Raw genomic sequence first — 21,440 nt, 5'->3', positions numbered from 1 at the left:
ACTACGTGTCGGTGTGAGAAGTAGGCACAGAAGAACGAACAAGTACTTGACTTAACACACATTGCTCAAACCTTTCACTGCCGGGGATACCAACGGGTCGGGCCGTGAGTCGGCCAAAGCAATCCAGCCTGATAGTACTGACTTTGGATATCCGGTGTGAGATGGCCTCCACTGCATGGATGGAAAACTCGGATGAGGTGACTGTCTGGGGTAGAGTACCCGTCAAAGCACGCGCTATGTACCAACAATGGCAGAGCTCGGCGCTATCGACCACGCGTTTGCTAACGGGTACCGACTGTAGAGTTGTTTCGCTTTGTCGTCATGGACGCAAATGTCTGCCCATCAGCCACATTGTGCTGCCGCGGCCAGTTGTACGCTCGTTTGAACAGTGGGTGCTCCCAGGTGACATCTGAATTGCCCTTGTTGGTTGAGGATGGTAGCATCATGTATCAGTCAATGCCATGTTAGTACGGGGGACGGGGATCAATTTTTTGCCCCGTCAGGCGAGCAACCTCTCGTTCTCTGACTGAGGTGCGAATAGACTGGGTGGGCTTGTTGAATGGGAATAGAGTAGTCTTCCGTACTCTAAACCTTCTCGGCGAAGCTGTTCGGTGCCGTCGGCATCTCAACTTGGGTCGCGGCGAACAGCTCGTCTCAACTGTACGGCCGTGCCCAGCCAATATGAACGAACTTCTAAGTTGTTTATCAGTCCACGAAAAACAATATTGGATCGAGTGCAGTAATGAGGAGTTGTGGTGGCAAGGCTTGGCTCAGCTCCTCCATGGTGCTACCATAGAGCGTGGTATTGGATATTACATAAATGTAAACATCATTTGTGTGGTAGAGTGAGAGATTCCTGGTTGCAGCGAGGGAAATCCCATTCCAAGCATTTTCGTGTTGTTATATCGCAATTACATCTTGCAAGGAAGAGCTCCCTGCTTCTTAGAACATGTAAAGCCGAATTATATAACAAAACAGCTATTTATCGAAGAATCTCTCTTTCTGTATACGTATATAATCTGATCTTTGCATTTGACTAACGGACGAATGGGTGACCTGTCGTCCTCAGTAAACGCCACATCCTGTATCAAAACAACAAAGGTATAGCAGAGCTTTTGCTCATATTAAGCACAAGAAGCATACGTACTAGACATTCATTAAATTTTTGTTCATCACTCCCATCATTTCTGAAGATGTTTGCATATAGGAATAGACTGTTTAGGAGTTGTATGCATCCACATGCATATTTTTTCTTTGTTCTGCCACTATGACTTTCGGATACCAGAACAAGAGTTTTCCCAGGTCCCACCCAAAGTTCAAATCAATATATTAAGCATTTAATTACCTTCTCTAGGAAACCTCGTGTATGCTTTAGGCTAGTGGTTATGTTGCCTCGCATAGCGTATGCGAAATCATCTTATGGATTTGGTTTCCATGAATGCGTTGACCGAACAAAAAGATTCTACCCCCATCCATAAGCTTTAAAGCTAGTTTTATGGTTGTAGGAAAACATTCTCTTGTAGTGAGTGACTCGAGATCTGCGACAGATATCTAGAAGATGCACTTATACTGAAGTGTGGTTTGGGAACAGCAACTTGGACAGTACAGCGACCATTGCGTTTCAAAATATGGTGCCGATCGTATCATTGAAGAACATCAGGCAAGACAGTCATGATGAGATTGCAGAGGCTCGCTCGGTAATATCGAATGGATAGTGTAAATCAATAAACTAGGGGTGCTGGTAGATCAGCCACTGCCCTAACAAGGAGATTGTGTAGCCAGGGTAAGAAAAAAAGCAAAACCATGTTCTAGGTCACCAAGTGATGGTCACTCCGGTCATTTCTAAAAGACCATTTTATTATGTTCTGTGGTGAGTGATGTGATGGTAGTCAGTGATATCCCAATCTCAACCCAAGAAAACGTTTACGTGCCCAATCTGCTATCTGGAGGTTATCATGCCTAATGTCATCGGATTGGTTGGACGAGATCGATACCCCGAAAACGCACAGCCACAGTCGAAAGTGGAGTCATGGGGGGCTAGATCAAACCGCAAATCTTTCAGCCTTGCGCGCCCCGAACCTTTTCACACCCAGCCTCAGCCTTGCTACACTACATCCTGACGATCGACTACTATCTTCCGTATCATTGAGTTGAGCTCTGTCGATACAATTTAGGTTAGCATTTACCCCACTATTCAATATCGAGTTGTCACCACGAACTTTTGCTAATTGATAGAGTTCAGTTTCATCGCTATATAATACGGACGAGTACGACAGACAGACTCTCTTTGCTCTAGTCTGCGACTGTCGATTGTCAAGTCTCGAGACCTTTAGCTGGAGCTCCTCGCGTCAGCTCTCACGACGACGTTTGTTTCGGACGTACGATACGATACAGGTCTCTGTAGGCTCTTGTCTCCGATCGTCTATTCAAGGCGCTCTCACACAGGGGTAGAAGCCTATCATCCTTCTCTGTCGCCATCATGTCAAACAACTCGCCCTCCACACCCGTCAAGGTGCCCTCCAGCGCCGCAAACCACACACAGGCTACTCTGGACCCAGATCTGCGCTCACAGATTAACACTATTCTTCTACGCGACGGTCACGTTTCCAAGTACGCTCCCTCCTTTCGCAAGGCTACATAATGATGTCCCACTAACACTATCCCCCAAGAATACAAGATGCCCTCCTTCACGCCCTGAACTCACACTCTACGAACTGGCCCACTACCATTCAGTCGCATGCTCTATCCCTTCTGCGCTCTGGCGAGGTGGCAACCTTCCCTGCCCTCCTCAGTCGCGTCCTCGAAGATGTCCGCCACGACTCGGCTTTGAACCCCATATCCTCGAGCTCCAACGGCACCAGCGCCAAGTCCGCAACCAACGGTGACGCTTCTAAAACTAACGGTACTACGGATGCTAAGCCTAGCCTGGCTGTACCAGAGTCCGTCGTTGAGGAAGCTCTTCGCGTCACTAGAGAGAGCCTCGAAGCCGTTTGCGACATTGAGGACGATGGATCCGCCTAGGAGGCGTCACAATACAGCGATACCGACAAATCAGACGAGGGTTCGCCAGAAGGAAGTTTATGGCACCTTATATTTGCGTAGCGTCATACTATTCCGACAGAACCAAATTTCCCTTCCTATGAAAAGCCCAGCCCCGTCTCAGAGGTGGGAAGGCAACAGCAGCAACAACTTGACCAAATCATCATACAACATAACGAATACCGACAGTAAACAGCCCAGGATAAAATCCAGGATAAGCCCACAATTTTAGGAGAACTAATGCCTCTCTTGAATAAGAACCAAAACGTAATACATACAATCAGTCAACCATTCACAAATGGAGCACAGGACGGATGATACCAAACCTGAAAGAAGGCACGGCTACGAAATGAGATTCACGCATGAAACTAGCTACTAAATAGACTATTCTTTGATAATGAGTTACCTGTGATGTTCCTTCAGACCATGGCGATGTCTAACTTTGTAATAAAAAAATATATATGACTTAGCATTTCGGTCCAACATGGCCAACGTGATTCCAAAAGTCTAATGTGACATTAACACTTGAACCAGTAGAACATTGCACACAAAGATCACACACTCTAAGAGATTCTTTTGGCAGTAAATGGCATATCGGTCTTGAATACGAGCACTGCAAATTGGGTTAAAGCTAAGGGAATCAATTTCGTCATCTATCAAAGCGCAAGTCTGTCTTACGTCACCTAGTGACCACAATCATTTCCTCCTGATCTTCAAAAGCATCATGATCAGGTAGGTTGTTGTCCATCTCTCCTCTACCATTCTACCAACTCCTATTTCAATATCGACCAAAGTGTTGGGATAAATCCATTTCACTGACCGGTCGCACGCTGATGCGGAGATGTACGAGAGAAATTATTAGAGTACAAAGGACTCATGTCCATACAGTCGTTGCTGTCCTTAGTCGTAGAGATCATCATCATTGCCAGCATCACCGAAAGAGTTGCCGGCGTCGCCACCAGCGGCCTCGGCACCAGCCTCAGGGAACTTGAAGAAAGCGCCAGGGCCAGCGTTCTTCATCTGCTGAGCGAAAGCCTCGTACCGGCGGATCTCAACATCTGACACTGATCGTCGAGCCATTTGCATGGCCTCCTCAAAGTGAGCCTTGGTCAGCTCGGGGACGGGATCCTCAGCGTCCTCGTCTGTGTCCATCTCGTCACCGGCAGCCTCACGAGCCTTCTGGCGCTCGATATCGTGAGCGATAGACTCCTTGATAGCAATCTTAACAGCACGTTGTGTGATGAAACCGATATCGGCACCAGAGAAACCGTGTGTCTTGGAGGCAATGTAGCCAAAGTCGATATCGGAGGCAATAGGTGTCTTGCGGAGCTGAGCCTTGATGATGCTAAGACGGCCGGGCTCGTCAGGCAGGGGCACGTAGATAAGCGAGTCAAGACGACCAGGTCGGCACAGAGCAGGGTCAAGCTGCTCGGGTCTGTTGGTGGCACCAATAACGAAAACATTCTTCTTGGAAGTCATACCGTCCATCTCTGTAAGGAGCTGGTTGACAACACGGTCAGAAGCACCGCCAGCATCACCCATGGATCCACCACGGGCCTTGGCGATGGAATCCAGCTCATCAAGGAAGACAACACAAGGAGCAGCGGCACGGGCCTTGTCAAAGATATCTCGGATGTTGCTCTCGGACTCACCAAACCACATGCTGAGAAGCTCAGGTCCCTTGACGGAAATGAAGTTGGCAGCACACTCGTTGGCGACGGCCTTGGCCAACATAGTTTTACCAGTACCGGGAGGACCAAAGAACAGCACACCTCGGGAAGGAGACATGCCAAATTTGAGGTACTTCTCGGGGTGGTCCACGGGGTATTGAACGTTCTCCTTGAGATCCTGCTTGACTTCCTCGAGACCACCAATATCCTCCCAGCGAACGTTGGGGACCTCGACAACAGCAACCTCGCGGAGAGCGGAGGGGTTGGAGACACCGAGAGCGAAGCGGAAGTTCTCCATTGTAACACCAAGGGAGTCGAGGACCTCAGCATCGATCGTGTCCTCATCAAGATCGATGAGATCCATCTTCTCACGAATCTGCTGCATGGCGGCCTCAGAGCAGAGGGCGGCGACATCGGAACCAACGTAACCGTGGGTTTCAGATGCAATCTGCTCCAGGTCGACATCGTCACCGAGCTTCATGTTCTTGGTGTGGATCTGGAGAATCTCGAGACGACCAGTAGGGTCGGGGATACCAATGTCGACCTCACGATCGAAACGGCCGAATCGTCGAAGAGCGGGGTCGATAGAGTTGGGTCGGTTGGTGGCAGCCATGACAACGACGTTGGAGCGAGCCTTCATGCCGTCCATGAGAGTAAGGAGCTGGGAAACGACTCGTCGTTCGACCTCACCGTTTGTCTTCTCACGCTTGGGGGCGATAGAGTCGATCTCGTCAATGAAGATAATGGCGGGAGAGTTCTTCTCGGCTTCCTCAAAGGCCTTTCGCAGGTTCGACTCAGACTCACCAGCCATCTTGGACATAATCTCGGGGCCGTTGATGAGGAAGAAGAAGGCACCAGTTTCGTTGGCAACAGCTCGAGCCATCAGAGTCTTACCGGTACCGGGAGGTCCGTAAAGCAAAACACCTCGGGGAGGCTTAATACCAATGGACTTGAAAAGTTGGGGGTGTCGGAGAGGGAGTTCAACCATCTCTCGGATCTGAGCCATCTGCTTTCGGCATCCACCAATGTCGTCGTAGCCGACCTCGTTGAGGTTGTTCTCCTCCTCATCACGCTGAATGGGCTCACCCTCGCAGTGGATAACAGTATCTTGTGCGACGATACCGTACTCTGGGGGGTCGACCTCGACGACCTTGAACTCCACTTGCCTCATACCACCACGGACAATGAACAGGTCTCCTTGGCGGACAGGTCGGTAGGCTTCTCGGAAGTAAGGGGCGAGGAAAACGTCAAATAGAGAACCGGTGATACCCTCGACGGTATCAGCGATAGGGAGAACAGCAATGCGCTTGGCCTGTATGTGTGTTAGAAACTATATTGTTCGGCGGTACCAGCCATGGAGCACTGACATATTTGATATCGGGACAAGGGTGGATGGTGATCATGTCACCATGCTTGACTCGCAGGTTGTGACGAACGACTCGGTTGATGCGGGCGCTGCCATCATCGAGCTCATCATCGGCGAGGACGATGAGGACAGTGTCCTTTCTCTTCTTGCCTCGAACGAGGACGGTGTCACCACGGAAGAGCTGGAGCTGGTCCATAGTGGCCTCAGAGAGGGCAATGATACTGTTGTCATCATTGACGGCATCGGTAACCCTTGGTCATGTCAGCTGTTGTCCAGTCGTCACACAGCGCAAAGTACCTACATCAGCTGGTTGGGCTTCTTCTTCTTCTTGAGGATCGCGGTTGCGACGTCATCCTCCTGTAGAATGGTTAGCTATATGTTGAAGACTCGTACGGAATCGGATGCCACGAACGTTCTTAATCTCGGCGCCAGAAGGGTCGCTATAACTCTGTTAGCCAGTCTGTTCGATAAAACAAAGATAGTCTGTTTGACTGGTCTCAACAGTGAGAAGTCACATACGTCAAGTTGACCTTCTTGTGGGGGTGTTGCTCGTCAGGCTGGGGAGCCATGATGGTTATCTGGTTGCTTCAGATGAAGCTGGTACAGGCTCGGTGATGACGAAAGGAGGGGGAGCTGTAAGAGTTGCGGGAAAGCCAAGAGATGACTTTATGGATGTCGTACTTGGTGTTCTTAAGAGAATTGCGGAGATGGGAGAATGGGGGAGGGAGAATGTAGAGGGAGAGTTTGGGGTGGAGAGTTGTAAAAGCAGACGTGATGTCGGAGGTTTGGCCTAAAGGTTGGAGGCAAGAGCTGTTCAAAGGCCACCACCTTCCCTCCGGAACGGCTGTTGACAGCGATTCACTGGCCGACCGCCACCTCTGTGGGCCAATGATATCACCGTATGCCCTGAGAACGGGGCGGAACAATGATGTTGAGACAGCTTAGCTCAGCCGGATGGTGGGGCTTCTAGGCTGGCACTATGATGCAGCGACCGCAAAGCGGTAGCAGCAGGCACACCGAGAGTGACGACTACAAAGACAAAGCAGGTGGAAACCAGCAGAAGCTTCCATTGGAGTGTATTGACTGTCATGTATGTAATCACATACCCTATAATGGGTGTTTTCAGTCTTCATTAGAAGATGCTGCTGTAGTAATTCTTTATAAACCGCCACTTTGCTGATCCAGCCCACAACGCAGGGACTGAGTACAGTGGTTAGTTCCTGCATGTCACGCTCTAGATTGTCTGTATCTCCATGGCGGTCATCCATAACGGATCAAAGGCAGGTAGGTCCAATTATTGCGCGGCCCCAGTTGCCTACTTCCTCAACCGATCGTCTCAGAACACGATGATATCAATGGAGCAGTCTTGAGTCACTCGCCGTCGCCCTTTCCTTGATGTTTCCTGCTATTGCAATTCTTTACAATATCTTGAAAACTTATCGCCCCTTTGCCGCTTCCAAAACAGCTTACAAACATGATTGCCCCTCATAATTAAAAGATTTCATCAAGGTACCGGGGAACATAAGTAGGTCTCGTTCCAGACCGTGCTATGTACCTGTGCGTTTTAGACAAGTCACCTACTTTAGCCTTCCTCTCACCCGTGGCATTTACTGCTGTGTACACGCTCAATTGGCTTTTATCCTTCTGTAACGCTCACGAGTCAGTTAACGGGTATGTAACTGTCCGGAGTCAATAACCAGGAAACGGCAGTAGCCACATTTAATATGCCCAACAAAGTCAACATTCGAGATTGCACAGGCGAAATTATTATCATATGTTAGAGATCGCAAACGTCTCATGTTTCTGTCGTTTCAAAGTGAGAGGCCGTGATGTGATTGGCTTTTATCATGGTCATGATGCTACCCTGAAGTGTTAAATGCTGCAACCAATGACAAGCTCTGTTATAGTTCAGAACTCATGATAGAAGTATACAGGTCCAGTCGGCCTCTGCCATCACCACAAACAAACTTGGTTTAAACAATTATCGCTTTTCCTGTAGTGATTTCACTCGTCCTTCTCAAACGCATCATTGAGATATGTCACAAACATATCCCTCAACCTGGACGATTTCATATCACCCACAGCCTCTAGCCCAATACCCCCTCTATTCAAACCCATGAATGCCCTTCTCAACCTCTGCAATTGCGGTAGACCAACCTTCTTTCCGGCTGGCAGGCATATCGTAAGCTCGTTAGAACCAGACGGTATTCGCACCTCGTCAACATCGTCGCCCTCACGCTGCGCCTCCACTATGCGTTTTACAACATCTGATGTTTCGCGGTCCAATAGGTACAAATAGTCGCCGCTTTCTTCTCGTCCGCGCTGTATAGTTGCTTGGTTTGGGCGAACAACCTTGCGGGCCTCGCCTGCTATTGTATCCCAGAGGTCAGAGAAGACCTTTGTGGCTTGAGCTTCGTCGTCTTCCCAGATGAGGGTGAAGAGTGGACTATCCCATCGTGTCATTGGGTTGGGCTCTTCGTATCGAAACACCAGGTTATCCCAGTTATCGGGCTCGTAGGACTCAGTAGAATCAACCGGCGCATTGTCGGAATCTGTGGCTACGGGTACTGCCTCTTCACTTCCTGCAGTGTTACTCGAATCTGCCTCCTTCTTTTTTATTCTAGTCTCGTTGACTTCTCGTGCCTTGTCTACCGAGCAACCAATCTGCAATATGCAGCTAGGCGTGCGCACAGCTTTAGATTCGCAGTGGAGTTGATATCGCCAACCCTTGATGTAATTGAGACCGTCTAGGATCACAATGTCCTTATCGCTAAGTACGCGCTTGACAGCGCCGTAGATGGCGGCGCGGGCATCTTTCTCAGAGGCATTCGCAGATCGGGTGTGTGCGCGGACTTTGTCGGGGGACAGGTCGTAGACGGTACGGGAGATGGAGAGAGATTCGTCAGAGATGAGATGTAGACGGTACTTCGTATCGACTATACGGTTGGAGAGGTATTCGTGTAGTTGCTTTGCGCGCGTCGACTTGCCAGAGGTGGGCAGTCCAGAGACGATGATGAGCTGGTGGGTATATTAGATGAGGGGCAGTGTGTACGATACGGGGGACATACAGGCATCGTCTTGGTTTAGGTAGAATTCCCAAGGACACAAACAAAAGATCTTTGAGTAACAGTGAAATAATACACGATTTCGAGGTCTCTTACGGCGTTGCCGAAGTATGAGCGTCTAGTAGAAAATATTGAAGTTGTTCATTGGAGAATTTTTGGAAAGATTCGACGTCACTGGGGTGCTTCGTGTGTGGGGTTGAGTTAGTTCCCCCTCATGGGCCTCTGAATAAGAATAGTGGCAGGGGAACCAAACTTTAAGGTTGATACCAATAGAAGGTAAATGTCCACAGGTTCAATAGAAATGCTCTATAATCTCACATGCATCGAAACCAAATTGATAAGGGAGGGTCTCTTCGCTCTCGTTTAGGCCATTAAAGGCTGAGCTTTGTCTTTCACGGAAGACGGCACTCGAATCGACAGCCCTATAAGGGAAAGTGAAAAAAGGTTATACACAGCCACGCGCTGAACTCTGGCGATTCCATTCGAGCAGATCTAACGCTAAACCAGATCTGGCATACCATTCGACATTTCGCATTCTCTTCCCTCTCATCATCTCGCATTACCAGGCGTCAAGGTTGATTTTTTGGTGAAGTGGCTCTTGATGCAACGTTAGAATCACATCTCTTTTTCGGGAAAGCCACTCGAGCTTCCCATATTGCTGTGGAGATGTACTGAGGCTATGTCGATGCCGCTCTGCCGACTATACGGCGATTCTTCTGTTCAGCTGAAGATCCAAGATGGTGTTGAAATGTATAAAGATGATGTTGTCTCTCGAGTTGAAGAGATGTTCAGATTAGATCAACATATCAATCAATAACGATACAAACATCTCTCTTCGTCTCATCACTCTAAACTATCGACTACATTTATACCACTTATACGACTCACCTTAACATCCATACATCCATTCAATATGGCTCGCTCTCTTGGTGCCCACGACGATATCGCTATCGCTGAGATCGTGGTCTACACATTTATCCTGTTTGGTGCCCTCTTTCTCTGTAAAACTCATGGCTTCGCTCGAAACGCTGGGTGGTTTTACATCATCATCCTCTCTCTCGCCCGACTGATTGGCTCATCCATGCTTCTCGCTACTATCAACGACCCTAACAACACAAACCTCTACATTGGCTGGATCGTTCTCAACGGTCTCGGTCTTGGTCCATTGATCCTTATTCTGCTGGGTCTACTTGATCGTCTCTTCAACACTATCAAGAGCCAAGGAGGCACTGGCATCAATGCTCTCTACCAGCGTGCTGTGCATCTACTGATGCTTGCTGCTGTCATTCTTATCTCTGTTGGCGGTGCCAGCTCCAGCTATACTCTCGACGGTGCATCGCCCACCATCAAGTATAGTACCGAGAGCAAGATCGGTGTTTCCCTTATGATTGTTGTTCTTATTCTGGTTATCGGCCAGTTCCTTCTCGCTCTTCGCAACCAGTCGTACATCGTTGATGGCGAGCGTCGAATCCTCATCGCCGTTGGTGCTTCTATGCCCTTTGTTACCGTCCGACTTGCCTACACCTGCACTCTCATTCTGGGTGGCCACAGGCAGGACGTCTGGATTTACCTTGGTGCTGGTGTCATTATGGAGATCATCGTGGCCATCATCTGCGAGGCCGTTGGCTTTACCCTCCACAAGGTTCCCAAGCCTATCGTGAATGAAGAGGCAGCCAACAAGGCCACTTCTGGGGCATAAGATGGGTTCACAATCCAAAAGCACAAGGAGCAGACTTATGGCATGTGTACAAGCGTGGTTTTAATTTACGAATGGTTTGGGGTATAGAGGAGTCTCGGTTCAGTAGCGACTTGGTTCTTTCTCATTTAGTTGTCAATCAATAATGACATTGTATTTCAAACAAACACTTTCGTCTTTAAACGTGTAACATGTCGCATACATCATCTAAATCGTCTTACTTATCGAGAATGCCTGGCCAGATATAACAATCATCAACACAAAGTATTGGTCTTTCCAACCCCACAAAATCAGGGTATAAACGCGTCAAACAGGCAATTCAAGAATGCTTCCCAGAAACAGTAACCAGTAAGAATACTTCCAAGTCTTACATGACGGTACAGCACATCTTCTCCAGCTTCTTGAAAATGACTGTAACAAGATCGTCGTTCTGCTCCTCTGGCTGGTGATGCTGTTGTCCACCGTGGTGCTGCTGTCCACCAGGGTAACCGCCATGACCTCCAGAGTGCGAGGGTGGAGCAGGCTCTCCTCCCTGGAGGTTGATGATTATCCTTCCGGTGTTGTCCTCGTCTGTCTGGTACCGCAGCCCGAGCTCCTGGCACAGCTCTTCGACCTTGGGCTTGAGCTTCCGGACACCACCGGCAGAGTGGTGTCCCTTGCCGACGATGGCGTACAGATGTGTCTGGCCATTGGCCTGGTCAGAACGAATGCGCTCTTCGAGTATTCTCTCAGCCTCCTCGACGTAGAGGCCGTGGAGATCGATAGAGTCGGCCTCTACGCGTCCAGAGGCATTGTTCTCCCGGAAGATGAATTCGGAGGCTTGTTGGTTGTAGTCGTCCATGCGCGCGGCGTGGGCCTTGCCCTGGTTGGAGAGCTCCTTTGCGCCAGCTCCATCTCCATCTTCATAGGCTTGACGTGACTAGACAAAAGGTCAGCTACAATTTGTTCTTGTGCCATGCATAGACAGACACCTTGATAGGCGCTGATAGAATGTGACGTACGCGAGCAAAGCAGTCGTTACGCTTCTCTGCCTCGGCTCGCGCCAGGTCTCTCAATCGGTCGTACTCTTGCTCAATATTATCGTCATCATGGGCAAAGGCTAAAGGTAACCCGTTGTCAGCGTTTAACGTTCCTCGAAAGCTCGTTGCGGATTGAATTGTTGCGTTCCCGCTTCCGGCGCAAACCAGGACCAGTTCCGTGCCACAAGTTTAGTGTAGACGTACCGCGACCGCCCAGACGTTGCATAGGAATAGACATTTTGGGAGGGAATTGATTAAATTCCAGTTGATTATGCTGATAACGATGGTGTTTGTTTTATGTCCAAAAGAGTATAATGCATTCACTGTTGCCCGTTGCTTCTAGGCGTTGTCGGTGTCAAAACCAAGGTTGAAGCTTTGACTGACTGATGTTGTGTTGGCGACCTGCATGTGTTGTCAATAGTGGGCGCTGCCAAGGTTAGTGTGTACAGACAAGTACTACTTGTGCCAAGGCAGGCATATGAGGTATCTAGTTTGAATGCTTTTCCTGCGCTATAATTCTTCTTTTCTCTTTTCTCTCTAGATCCCTTTCATCTAATTACTATAAAATACCTACTGTGAGGCCTCTTTGGGGTGCTACAAAATATTGATATCATTCTAGACTTGAGTAGACTCAATAGTAAATATCCGCAAGCACTAGTTACACCAGACTTCGAATAATCACTTTGCCATCGCATCATAAATACCCGAATTGATCTCAGTGTAAATACTAAAGAGAAGTTGGAATAGGTAGATATTGACAACTTGAGGAGTTTGAGAGGCACCTCAACTATCGTACGATAAATCAAATGGGCTACCCTTGATCTGGCAAATGCAGGTACGGATAAGTCAGCCACAATAAAAATTCCGTGCCCCTCGTGGATTGTTGATCGATCAACCACAGACAGATCATGCAACCATCACAGGACGCTCTCAGCTCCAATACCCTACAGCAATGGTTAGACTTGAAACTACAACTCAGTTTTTATCGTAACTCATAAACAACTACAAACAAGTGTTTATTCAACTTATAAGCCACCAGATCTGAGGCTGGGACACCGGAGCAAGCCCGCCATACAGAAGGGTGAACTCTATTGAGCCACAGCAAAGACTTGAAGTCTATCAGCAATCAACTTTTAATTGTCGGTCCCAGGACAAGCCTCCATTCTTAACATCACTTCTGCATAGAAACATACTTTCGAGCTTCTCACACAAGGTCGCTATTCCCGGTGAATCGGCAGTTGGTTGTTGGCCTGCGTCGTGTTTGCTCAACAGCATTGCAGTTGGTGGATAAAGATCCCATTGACACGAGCCAACTGAACCTTGAAACTGGAACTTTTACTCGACATTCCCAGGCAATCCAATTGTTTGGTCTGTCTTCAATTGTCGATTTGCCGCGAGGTATCGTGGCTGGCTCGGGTACTCCTTGCTGGACTTTATGTTCGAAAGACAACTCAACCGCCTCAGCCGCCTCAGCCGCCTCCGTCTCGGAGCAATCTTGATTGTTCTGGCTTGGATGATTCGGGATTTGTAATACATGTAAGCCCTCACTTGGGTATGTACATCGTCGAGAAAACGCTGAATCCTTGTTGATATGTCTGTACCCAAGAACTCACACTTGTGAACATGGGGTCATTGACATGTCAGGACAGCATCACCAATGCAGGAACGTCCAGACCTAATGTTACATCGAAAGGGAACGAGGCAGGGATAAAGAATACGGAGGCTCACGCAATACTATGTAATTTGTCCGTTGAAGATGATGCCATCAAATGTTACTTTATGGGAACCCATACCTGAACTCACTAGATGACATGCAGGCCAAGCAATAGCAGATCAAAAGCGGAACTGCTTGCCTGCCATGTGCTCTCCCAGTACCTGTTTGAGAAAAAACTCGAGTCTAGACAGCATCGACTCCACTCAAATGAAATGACTGAGATTGAGTGGCTTCGGTTGTCGTGAAATTGCTTTATTTTATCGCGAAATTTGGGGTCTGAGAGCTTCATCTACTAGCAAGGATGGGTCAGATGGGCTCGTTCCTGTTTGGTACTGAAGAGTATCGTACTGTACATACGTCAAACGGTTTGGGGGTGCATGCACTATCATATATTGGCTACACTAGGCGTAGCATAACGAAACGTTCGTGAAAATGACCATCATCATTTGTGTGGTTTTCCAATCACAAGTGCCTTGAACCTGGGAGTTCAGAACAAGGATACAGCAACCAGTTGCTCAGTTTCTTGACAAAGATCTGAGACCGGGATCTTAGCGAGAGAATTACCGATTGCGAGAAACAAGTAGTAGAAAATAGACGAATGGTTAACTACTATTGGATTCTGGCCGATATAGACAGCACATGGCCATTAAGGGCTCGTTACAAATGGACAAGACATCCAACACCTGCCAAACTGATACAAGCACCAACGAGTGGCCTCGGCTCCTGGGGATCCTCGGTATGCTGTGTGCTAGGTGTGCTCTACTACACATTGACTCTAGTAGCGGGCGACATCGTTGTGGCGTTCATCTACTGGGTTCGCGACTCGTTCTACCCGTCAAAAGACCAATGAGCAGCCCGTCCGCTGTGCTTGACTCAGTCACGAGGAGGTTATTTACAAGCCTCTTATTAGCAGGAGTTGTATCCGCAGCATACTGTACGGGAATGCTTAACCGAGTGTTTAGCTGTCCGCACATACAGAGTAGATACATCTAGCTCTTATCGGATTTTGAGTGAGAGAGTGTTTCTAGCTTGCCGATCGTGATAGTGAACTGTATGCAACGGAAGCTATGGAAGCAAGGAGGAAGCTTCTGAAATGACAGCCAATCTACCACTGCACCGTATCTAAGCAACGGGAACGCCCAGACCTCTTTAACAACGGCAAGTGCTCTTGGCTTGCCCATTGACCTCCCAGATGTTGAACAGCTTCGTCAGTGATCGACATGTTTTGGCAGTCAAAATCCGAGCTGACACTTTTGCCCTCACTTCCAATGACTAGATAGATGCCACTAGTGGTAGATCTGGTGTTCAAACCGTGACGCTGCGTACGTATTGGAGCACAATGTACTTGTTTCCACTATTTCCGATGATTCTTTGGCCGTTTGGCCGAGTTATTGCAGTTGGTGAAGAGGATCAATTGGTGTCGCGAATGAAATGCGTAGCACAACAATGTGTTGGTGTAGCGTGTTCCTATTGATGTCGTCAGCCGCAACACATAGTCGTCCTCACTTGATCGCCCCGCGTATAGCGACGAATCCAACGATAAAATAAGAAAGACTTGGCAGTTTGTCATAAGATTCATGTATTTTCTAGCTCTAGTTCCTGTTGACGCTAGCAAGTGTCAGAGCGTGGACAATCTGAGTAGACCAAGATTGGAGTTCGTGTCGGACCGCTCTGATGGTAAGGGGAAAAAGCAATGAAGCAGGGATAACGGCACAAGCAACTCTTTCTAGATGTCTTCTACGGATACAACTGTGTATTGCAGTACAGTGCCGTGTTGAGTTGTGAATCGAAGGGGACCCCTGATAAATCTCGGGCGATCCCCCTTTCGTAGCGCCTGCGATGACCCTGACCCCAGTCAGGAGACAAGGAGCTTGACGGTATTAAGTGGCCCTGGTGGAGCAGACCATGATGACTCCAGGTATCATGAGAAAACGGGTTGACTATGTATGAGTTTGGTTCACTCTAAGTGAGTGCACAGAACAGAACGGTACCGCAGTGCGGAGAATATGGGTACTCAGTTACCGTAGGATACTGGGAAGCGGACGATAATAGAATAAAGCCGATTCGATTCGTTTGAGCGGGACGGGAAGTACCTCGATGCAATAAGCCGACTTGTCTCGTGCGTGCTCTACATCACACATAATAGGTAGGTAGAGAACAGTTGGGGACGATACAGGTGGGGTATTGTATGTTAATGCTATAAACAAGTAATGAAACCTATAGCAATCAGCAAATGAGGGTGAAGAGCCGAGAGATGAAACATCTATAAGTGTGTAGTCTATATTATAGATGTTTGTCGATACCTACTGCAATGCGTCTGTAGACTGACGAACGGGCCCACCAGTCAAAACAAATGGAAGATGATGCAAGGTACAGAGTACAGCGTACCATTCATAAGATTTGTATAGATACATACCGTGGGTACAGTGTTGCAGATATTGCATCAAGAGTGGGCCAATCGCAACATCAAATATCCAGCAGGAACATTCATCCATGTCAATATTTCCGGAGCTCCAGATCGCTCATATATTAACAACGCACGCGGTGCTGGTCAACTTGTGATGGGTCGACGTTTCGGATCAAGTTCCCGGATTGAGCTGTGTTGAGTGATTGGCCATGGGTGTTGTAGGTCGAATCAAAGTCGGATCCGAGCCGAAATTATTGAAAAAGTCTGGAGACTGGGACTCTGAGATAACTTCTGCAACTCCAAACATCCAGTTCAAAGCCACAGTCCCACTTGCCAGGTCCTGGTTCTGTATGAAGGACGTTTCAAGCCGACTGCACAACAGACTTTGCTTTGTTAAATGTCATGCATCAGTTCTTCTCAAACCAACAGAAAACAGCTAGACAACCAGTATATTGAGGAGCTGCATATCAAAGAGCTGTCACGAATTTAACTCCATGGTTCGATGTTGAGTACCCCTTATTCTGTAGATCGGCTGGCTATTTCTCCATATGTACAATGTACATAGTTCCTTGGAGCTTGACTGTGATGTACTTCATATCCAGACAACATGTTCGCTCTTTGACAGTAAGGCTGTTCTCACGACGCATGGCATCTTCATTGAGCAAACTGTTCGGAAGACAACTATTATCCCGATTTTAATCGACTTTTGCTTTTGTCATTTTGAGGGCTTTGCACGATGACGTTTTTGAACATGACGACTCACTTTGGAGACATTCACTGATATGGTTTCTTCTCTTGAATCATGCGATTGCTCGTGGTTTGGCTTTCGATGATCATCCCGTCCGGCAGGGACGCTATACCCCAGCAGGCGACGATGATCCACCAGGTTCTGAAAGGCTAATCAAGTCGTTCTGCAAGCGGATGGGTTAAAACAAGGTGAAGAAACCACTGAAGCAAAACCTAGGACAAGTACTGTCTTTGGTTTGATTAATTAACGGATGCTTTTCCAATTCCGCAACAGCGCTTCGTTAAGCAGCTACTGAGACGAGTTCATTAATGCCCGCTTGTCGTCTGAGGCTATGTTACGGTACCGTAGCATTGCCATGCCCATCTCACATGGATGATATCCACAGCTAAGCAAATGGCACCATTGATTGCTCCACTTGACCTCACCTCGCGGCTTGAATCTGGACCTGACCTGGTTTGGCTTTTCATGTATATAGTTGGTTCCCGGAAGAGGGTTCGCTTGTGCTTGTTCAGACATGGCTGCTCGCAGAGAGACAACGGGTTCCCTTACTTCGAGCTTGGAAAGAGAAGGTGAAGGTGTGCGGTTCTCTGCAGTAGCTAGTGACGGTTGCTTTCTGTTGTCCGCCCTGCAGCGCTGTCACATCAGATGCAAGGATCAGCATTGAACATTTCAAGTATCCGTAGTTTGAGCGCAGGGCTTCCGCATCATCACCAACCCACAAGAGATCCGCTGGGCAACCAATAGATCGGCGGCATGTCTCTTTTCTTTCGGGCGATTGATACAGTACAGCACAGGAGTGGAGGATGCTCCGAGCTCAAGGCTGCGCTGGGGACTCGCACACTGTGTACTTGGATCCAAGTAGCGGTTCGTGTACCATATCCATCTGACTGGTGGTTGTTTAAGCCAAAGACCCTGGATGGATATCGTGCGTCTTGAGAGTTACTTACTGCTTATAGACAATGTGGTTACCGTGTTGGGAGAGCCGAAATCGATCAGGTCCTGTTAGTGAATTGGCGCCAATCAGGCGCTCTTGAGTCCCTTGAAGTCTCTGAGATGCGTCGGCCAAGAGGGAAATTGGGTGCATGCAGAGAGAGGGTCCGTCCCTGAGAAACCCGCTTTGATACTGTCGGATTCGATTGCAGGCCGGGGTCCCCAAACTACATGACCTCTAGCTCAGGTACAGTGCAGGTGAAGGAAGGATGTACCGCAGCTGTCGGGTCGAGGTCGTTAGTTCCATGAAAGGTACGATGGACGGCCGCCGGCCGTCTGCTTTAGGGCACTTCAGTCACTCGCATATGGATGCGCTCAGCTTTAGAAGAACAACCACTGACTCCTTGCGATTATAATGTTTCAGTACTTTTTGGAATGACTCCAGAGCTTCAAAATGGTCAGACATGGTGTAAGAAATCTATGTCTAGTACTTTGTCTATGCTTGTACTTTGTCTATGCTTGTACCTTAACAGGTACTGTTGGTTATACGCTATACCTGCTCGCCCAGGCAATGGAAAAGATTCAGGAGCCCCGTTGCGATGCGATGCGAATAAATGAAAGCGTCCTGCTAGGGCGCTATAGTAGCAACAGAAAAGACTGCTAACCAACCTAAGCAGGTAAGGTTTACCAAAGAGATACATGATCCATCGCTGGGATCTCCGGCAAAGCTAGCGGTACCTCGCTCTTGGCTGGTATCCATCACTCATTTCATTTCATCTCATTTTCTTTTTCTCTTCTTTCTTTGGCTTCTAGTAGTTCCAGTTCCCATCCAGCTGGCCCGAGTGCACGCCTCTTTTTTTCAAGTGGTGAACCAATCAGCCATCATATTCTGGTGACGGTCTGCCCGACCGCCCCCTCTCTCATTGTGATTCTCATTCCCATTTGCATCCATCCAGTCCGTCTCGTCTCATCTTTCTTCTGCTACTGTAGCTTTGGCTTCAAATCTTTCTCTCTCCTTTCCCAAATCTCCGCCTGTCTATTTTCCTATCCCAGCTTTTGGGTCCTTAGGTCACTTTTACCTTTTATACCGTTCCCATAACGCCTAAAAGATATCCTAATACCCGCCATCGCTATCGCCTTCCATAGCGTTTCGCCTCTCGCATCGGCGTATCGTCGTCACCAATAAAATATTAATTTGCTGCCGTTGTTCTCATCAACATTCGATCAATATCGCAACCAATTGTTGCCCTCGAATATAACCTATCAAGAGTCGCACGACTGAGCACTATATGTAAGTATAGTTCTATTCAAGTATGACGTTCTATCATTCGGTCAATCCATCTTCATCTTCATTCTCCAAACCATCACTCAGAAAGAATCTCATACACGCCCCCCAAGTCTCCACCAACCCCCCAGGCGACCTAAAGTGTCCCTACCTACTCTAGCCCGCCTAGATCCCCCCCGGCCCCCTCCACCCCCTGGGCCAGGGGATGTGCGAGAGATTCCGCCCTGGACTGGGCCTTTTTGGCCTGGCGTTCACTGGCTGCTCTGCTCTACTCTACCTACTACTCTGTTTTGGTCTTCGTTGGCACGACTCGTGTGTCGTGCCCCAAATTGCAGCCTCCTCCCCCCAGTTACCACGCTACGCTCAAAGCTACTTCTGCATCTCCTTTTCTCTTCCTACACTCCACCTTACCTCAACCTTACATCGCCTTCGCTTTGTCTCGCTTCTTTTTCCATCTCATCTCTTTTCTCTTCTCTATACCTTGACAAGTCGGAAGTGCTTTCGCTCCGCCATAAACAGTCCTTCGTTCTTCTCGTCACGACCTGCGAGCATTGTTAATAACTAACGTCGACGGCTTTAGCCCAGACCATATCTTGCGACATCGACGACACAGCAAATACTGTGTCGTTCACCTCATTTAATCAATTTCAGTAATTCTTTTTTGCCGTTCCGAAGAAAAACCAAACTTCCGTCACAATGGGTTGCGGAATGAGCACAGAGGAGAAGGAGGGCAAGGCCCGTAACGAGGAGATCGAGAACCAGCTCAAGCGCGACAAGATGATGCAGCGAAACGAGATCAAGATGCTGCTGCTCGGTATGTTTGCGACCCAGTCAGGTTCCTTTCGCGACTAGAAATCCAACGATTTCGCGACGGACTGCCTGTTATCAATTGCCATGGACTTCTTCTGACGCTTTCATCTAGGTGCCGGTGAATCCGGAAAGTCTACTATCCTGAAGCAGATGAAGCTCATCCACGAGGGTGGCTACTCACGCGATGAGCGAGAATCCTTCAAGGAAATCATCTTCAGCAACACCGTTCAATCAATGCGCGTTATCCTCGAGGCTATGGAGTCTCTCGAACTTCCTCTTGAGGACCAGCGCATGGAGTACCACGTCCAGACCATTTTCATGCAACCAGCTCAGATTGAGGGCGATGTCCTCCCCCCAGAGGTCGGCAGTGCCATTGAGGCTCTGTGGAAGGACCGTGGTGTGCAAGAGTGTTTCAAGCGCTCCCGCGAGTACCAGCTTAACGACTCTGCTCGATAGTATGTAAAACCGGTGCAATTGTTTCTTTGCCCAACTAACCATACCCAGCTACTTCGATAACATTGCACGTATCGCTGCTCCCGATTACATGCCCAACGATCAGGACGTTCTCCGATCTCGTGTCAAGACCACAGGTATTACCGAGACCACTTTCATCATCGGCGACCTTACATACCGAATGTTCGACGTTGGTGGCCAAAGATCCGAGCGAAAGAAGTGGATTCACTGCTTCGAGAACGTTACTACCATTCTCTTCCTGGTCGCCATATCAGAATACGATCAGCTCCTTTTCGAAGATGAGACCGTCAACCGAATGCAGGAGGCTCTTACTCTGTTCGACTCCATCTGCAACTCAAGGTGGTTCATCAAGACATCGATCATTCTGTTCCTCAACAAGATCGATCGATTCAAGGAGAAGCTGCCTGTCAGCCCCATGAAGAACTACTTCCCCGACTACGAGGGCGGCGATGACTACGCTGCGGCTTGCGATTACATCCTCAACCGCTTCGTTAGCTTGAACCAACATGAGACCAAGCAGATCTACACCCATTTCACTTGCGCAACCGATACCACCCAGATCCGTTTTGTTATGGCGGCTGTCAACGGTAAGTTTATACTCATTGTAAACAGACTTATTTTCTAACGTATGCCAGATATCATCATCCAAGAGAACCTTCGTCTCTGTGGTCTTATCTAAATGATTTTTTTTTCTTGCTGTCACTAAAACACGAATACCCTCGATCTTAATAACGACACTGCTTAGATGGGCCACGGGGAAATGGCTCACGATTTTTTCTTGTACTCGTCATGCCAAGGGAGCGGAGGCACGGTGTTAACTGCGCGACTCCTTTGGTCGACGTCGGCTACCAATGGTTCGGCTCATCCAATACACTAGATATATCGCTAGTTTTGGCTGCGCCCAGGTTGACCTTGGTTCCGTTTCTATTTAAGGATTTTGCCGGCTGAGGGATGGGAGTTGCCTTGTATCACAAAAACGTCTTTTCAAAGGGAGAAAGATTTTTAAGACCAGCCGACCACTGACGATAGGGCCGCGAAGGCCAGTGGTCACGGCCGCCCACGACGTCGGGGAAGATATGATTTGCCCGTTCAAGAGCGTGATGAACGAGGCTGAAGAAAGGTTCATTATTTGCATCTAAACAGTACGGGCGACAGGAAGATGGAAGGTGGTCATCTATTTTGTTTAATTATGAAGCTCTTTTCCTACCATGCGTTCA

The 21,440-nt window shown here is 48.4% G+C and overlaps 7 protein-coding genes across 7 annotated transcripts; 3 read left to right on the top strand and 4 right to left on the bottom strand.

Moving 5' to 3' along the window:
- Positions 1 to 1,994: 1,994 nt before the first annotated feature.
- On the top strand, positions 1,995 to 3,447 carry EDB82DRAFT_512652 (uncharacterized protein). The gene is made up of 3 exons (XM_025737466.2): positions 1,995 to 2,174; positions 2,243 to 2,610; positions 2,670 to 3,447. Exons 2-3 carry the CDS (start codon positions 2,480 to 2,482, stop codon positions 3,019 to 3,021), a joined length of 483 nt encoding a protein of 160 aa, XP_025592324.1. The 5' UTR covers positions 1,995 to 2,174; positions 2,243 to 2,479; the 3' UTR covers positions 3,022 to 3,447.
- On the bottom strand, positions 3,448 to 6,617 carry EDB82DRAFT_512650 (P-loop containing nucleoside triphosphate hydrolase protein). The gene is made up of 3 exons (XM_065608922.1): positions 6,377 to 6,617; positions 6,077 to 6,326; positions 3,448 to 6,021 (listed from the first exon to the last, which is right to left on the bottom strand). Coding segments are annotated over exons 1-3 (2,334 nt in total). The 5' UTR covers positions 6,379 to 6,617; the 3' UTR covers positions 3,448 to 3,939.
- Positions 6,618 to 7,711: 1,094 nt separating this feature from the next.
- Positions 7,712 to 9,290, bottom strand: EDB82DRAFT_298732 (chromatin associated protein KTI12). The gene is made up of 2 exons (XM_025737463.2): positions 9,144 to 9,290; positions 7,712 to 9,093 (listed from the first exon to the last, which is right to left on the bottom strand). The coding sequence occupies exons 1-2, from the start codon at positions 9,147 to 9,149 to the stop codon at positions 8,080 to 8,082; spliced, it is 1,020 nt and encodes a 339-aa protein (XP_025592322.1). The 5' UTR covers positions 9,150 to 9,290; the 3' UTR covers positions 7,712 to 8,079.
- Positions 9,291 to 9,892: 602 nt separating this feature from the next.
- On the top strand, positions 9,893 to 11,062 carry EDB82DRAFT_298769 (uncharacterized protein). The gene has a single exon (XM_025737462.2). It carries the CDS (start codon positions 10,054 to 10,056, stop codon positions 10,837 to 10,839), a length of 786 nt encoding a protein of 261 aa, XP_025592321.1. The 5' UTR covers positions 9,893 to 10,053; the 3' UTR covers positions 10,840 to 11,062.
- On the bottom strand, positions 10,988 to 12,291 carry EDB82DRAFT_512645 (uncharacterized protein). Its single transcript, XM_025737461.2, has 3 exons — positions 12,060 to 12,291; positions 11,838 to 11,935; positions 10,988 to 11,755 (listed from the first exon to the last, which is right to left on the bottom strand). Exons 1-3 carry the CDS (start codon positions 12,091 to 12,093, stop codon positions 11,204 to 11,206), a joined length of 684 nt encoding a protein of 227 aa, XP_025592320.1. The 5' UTR covers positions 12,094 to 12,291; the 3' UTR covers positions 10,988 to 11,203.
- A 4,858-nt stretch (positions 12,292 to 17,149) lies between these two features.
- EDB82DRAFT_579125 (uncharacterized protein) lies at positions 17,150 to 18,120 on the bottom strand (the record flags this gene model as incomplete). The annotated part of the gene is made up of 4 exons (XM_065609992.1): positions 17,150 to 17,357; positions 17,444 to 17,636; positions 17,672 to 17,881; positions 18,056 to 18,120. Coding segments are annotated over 4 exons (675 nt in total), but the record flags the coding sequence as incomplete, so codon positions are not given.
- A 1,074-nt stretch (positions 18,121 to 19,194) lies between these two features.
- EDB82DRAFT_298556 (guanine nucleotide-binding protein) lies at positions 19,195 to 21,027 on the top strand. The gene is made up of 4 exons (XM_025737460.2): positions 19,195 to 19,753; positions 19,862 to 20,204; positions 20,254 to 20,810; positions 20,859 to 21,027. Exons 1-4 carry the CDS (start codon positions 19,636 to 19,638, stop codon positions 20,900 to 20,902), a joined length of 1,062 nt encoding a protein of 353 aa, XP_025592319.1. The 5' UTR covers positions 19,195 to 19,635; the 3' UTR covers positions 20,903 to 21,027.
- Positions 21,028 to 21,440: the final 413 nt, after the last annotated feature.

The sequence above is a fragment of the Fusarium venenatum genome (assembly GCF_020744135.1).
Source record: "Fusarium venenatum strain MPI-CAGE-CH-0201 chromosome Unknown EDB82scaffold_4, whole genome shotgun sequence".
In the NCBI taxonomy this organism is placed as follows: Eukaryota; Fungi; Ascomycota; class Sordariomycetes; order Hypocreales; family Nectriaceae; genus Fusarium; species Fusarium venenatum.
Note: the sequence above shows the minus strand (reverse complement) of the source record. Positions and strands in the feature narration are given on the sequence as shown.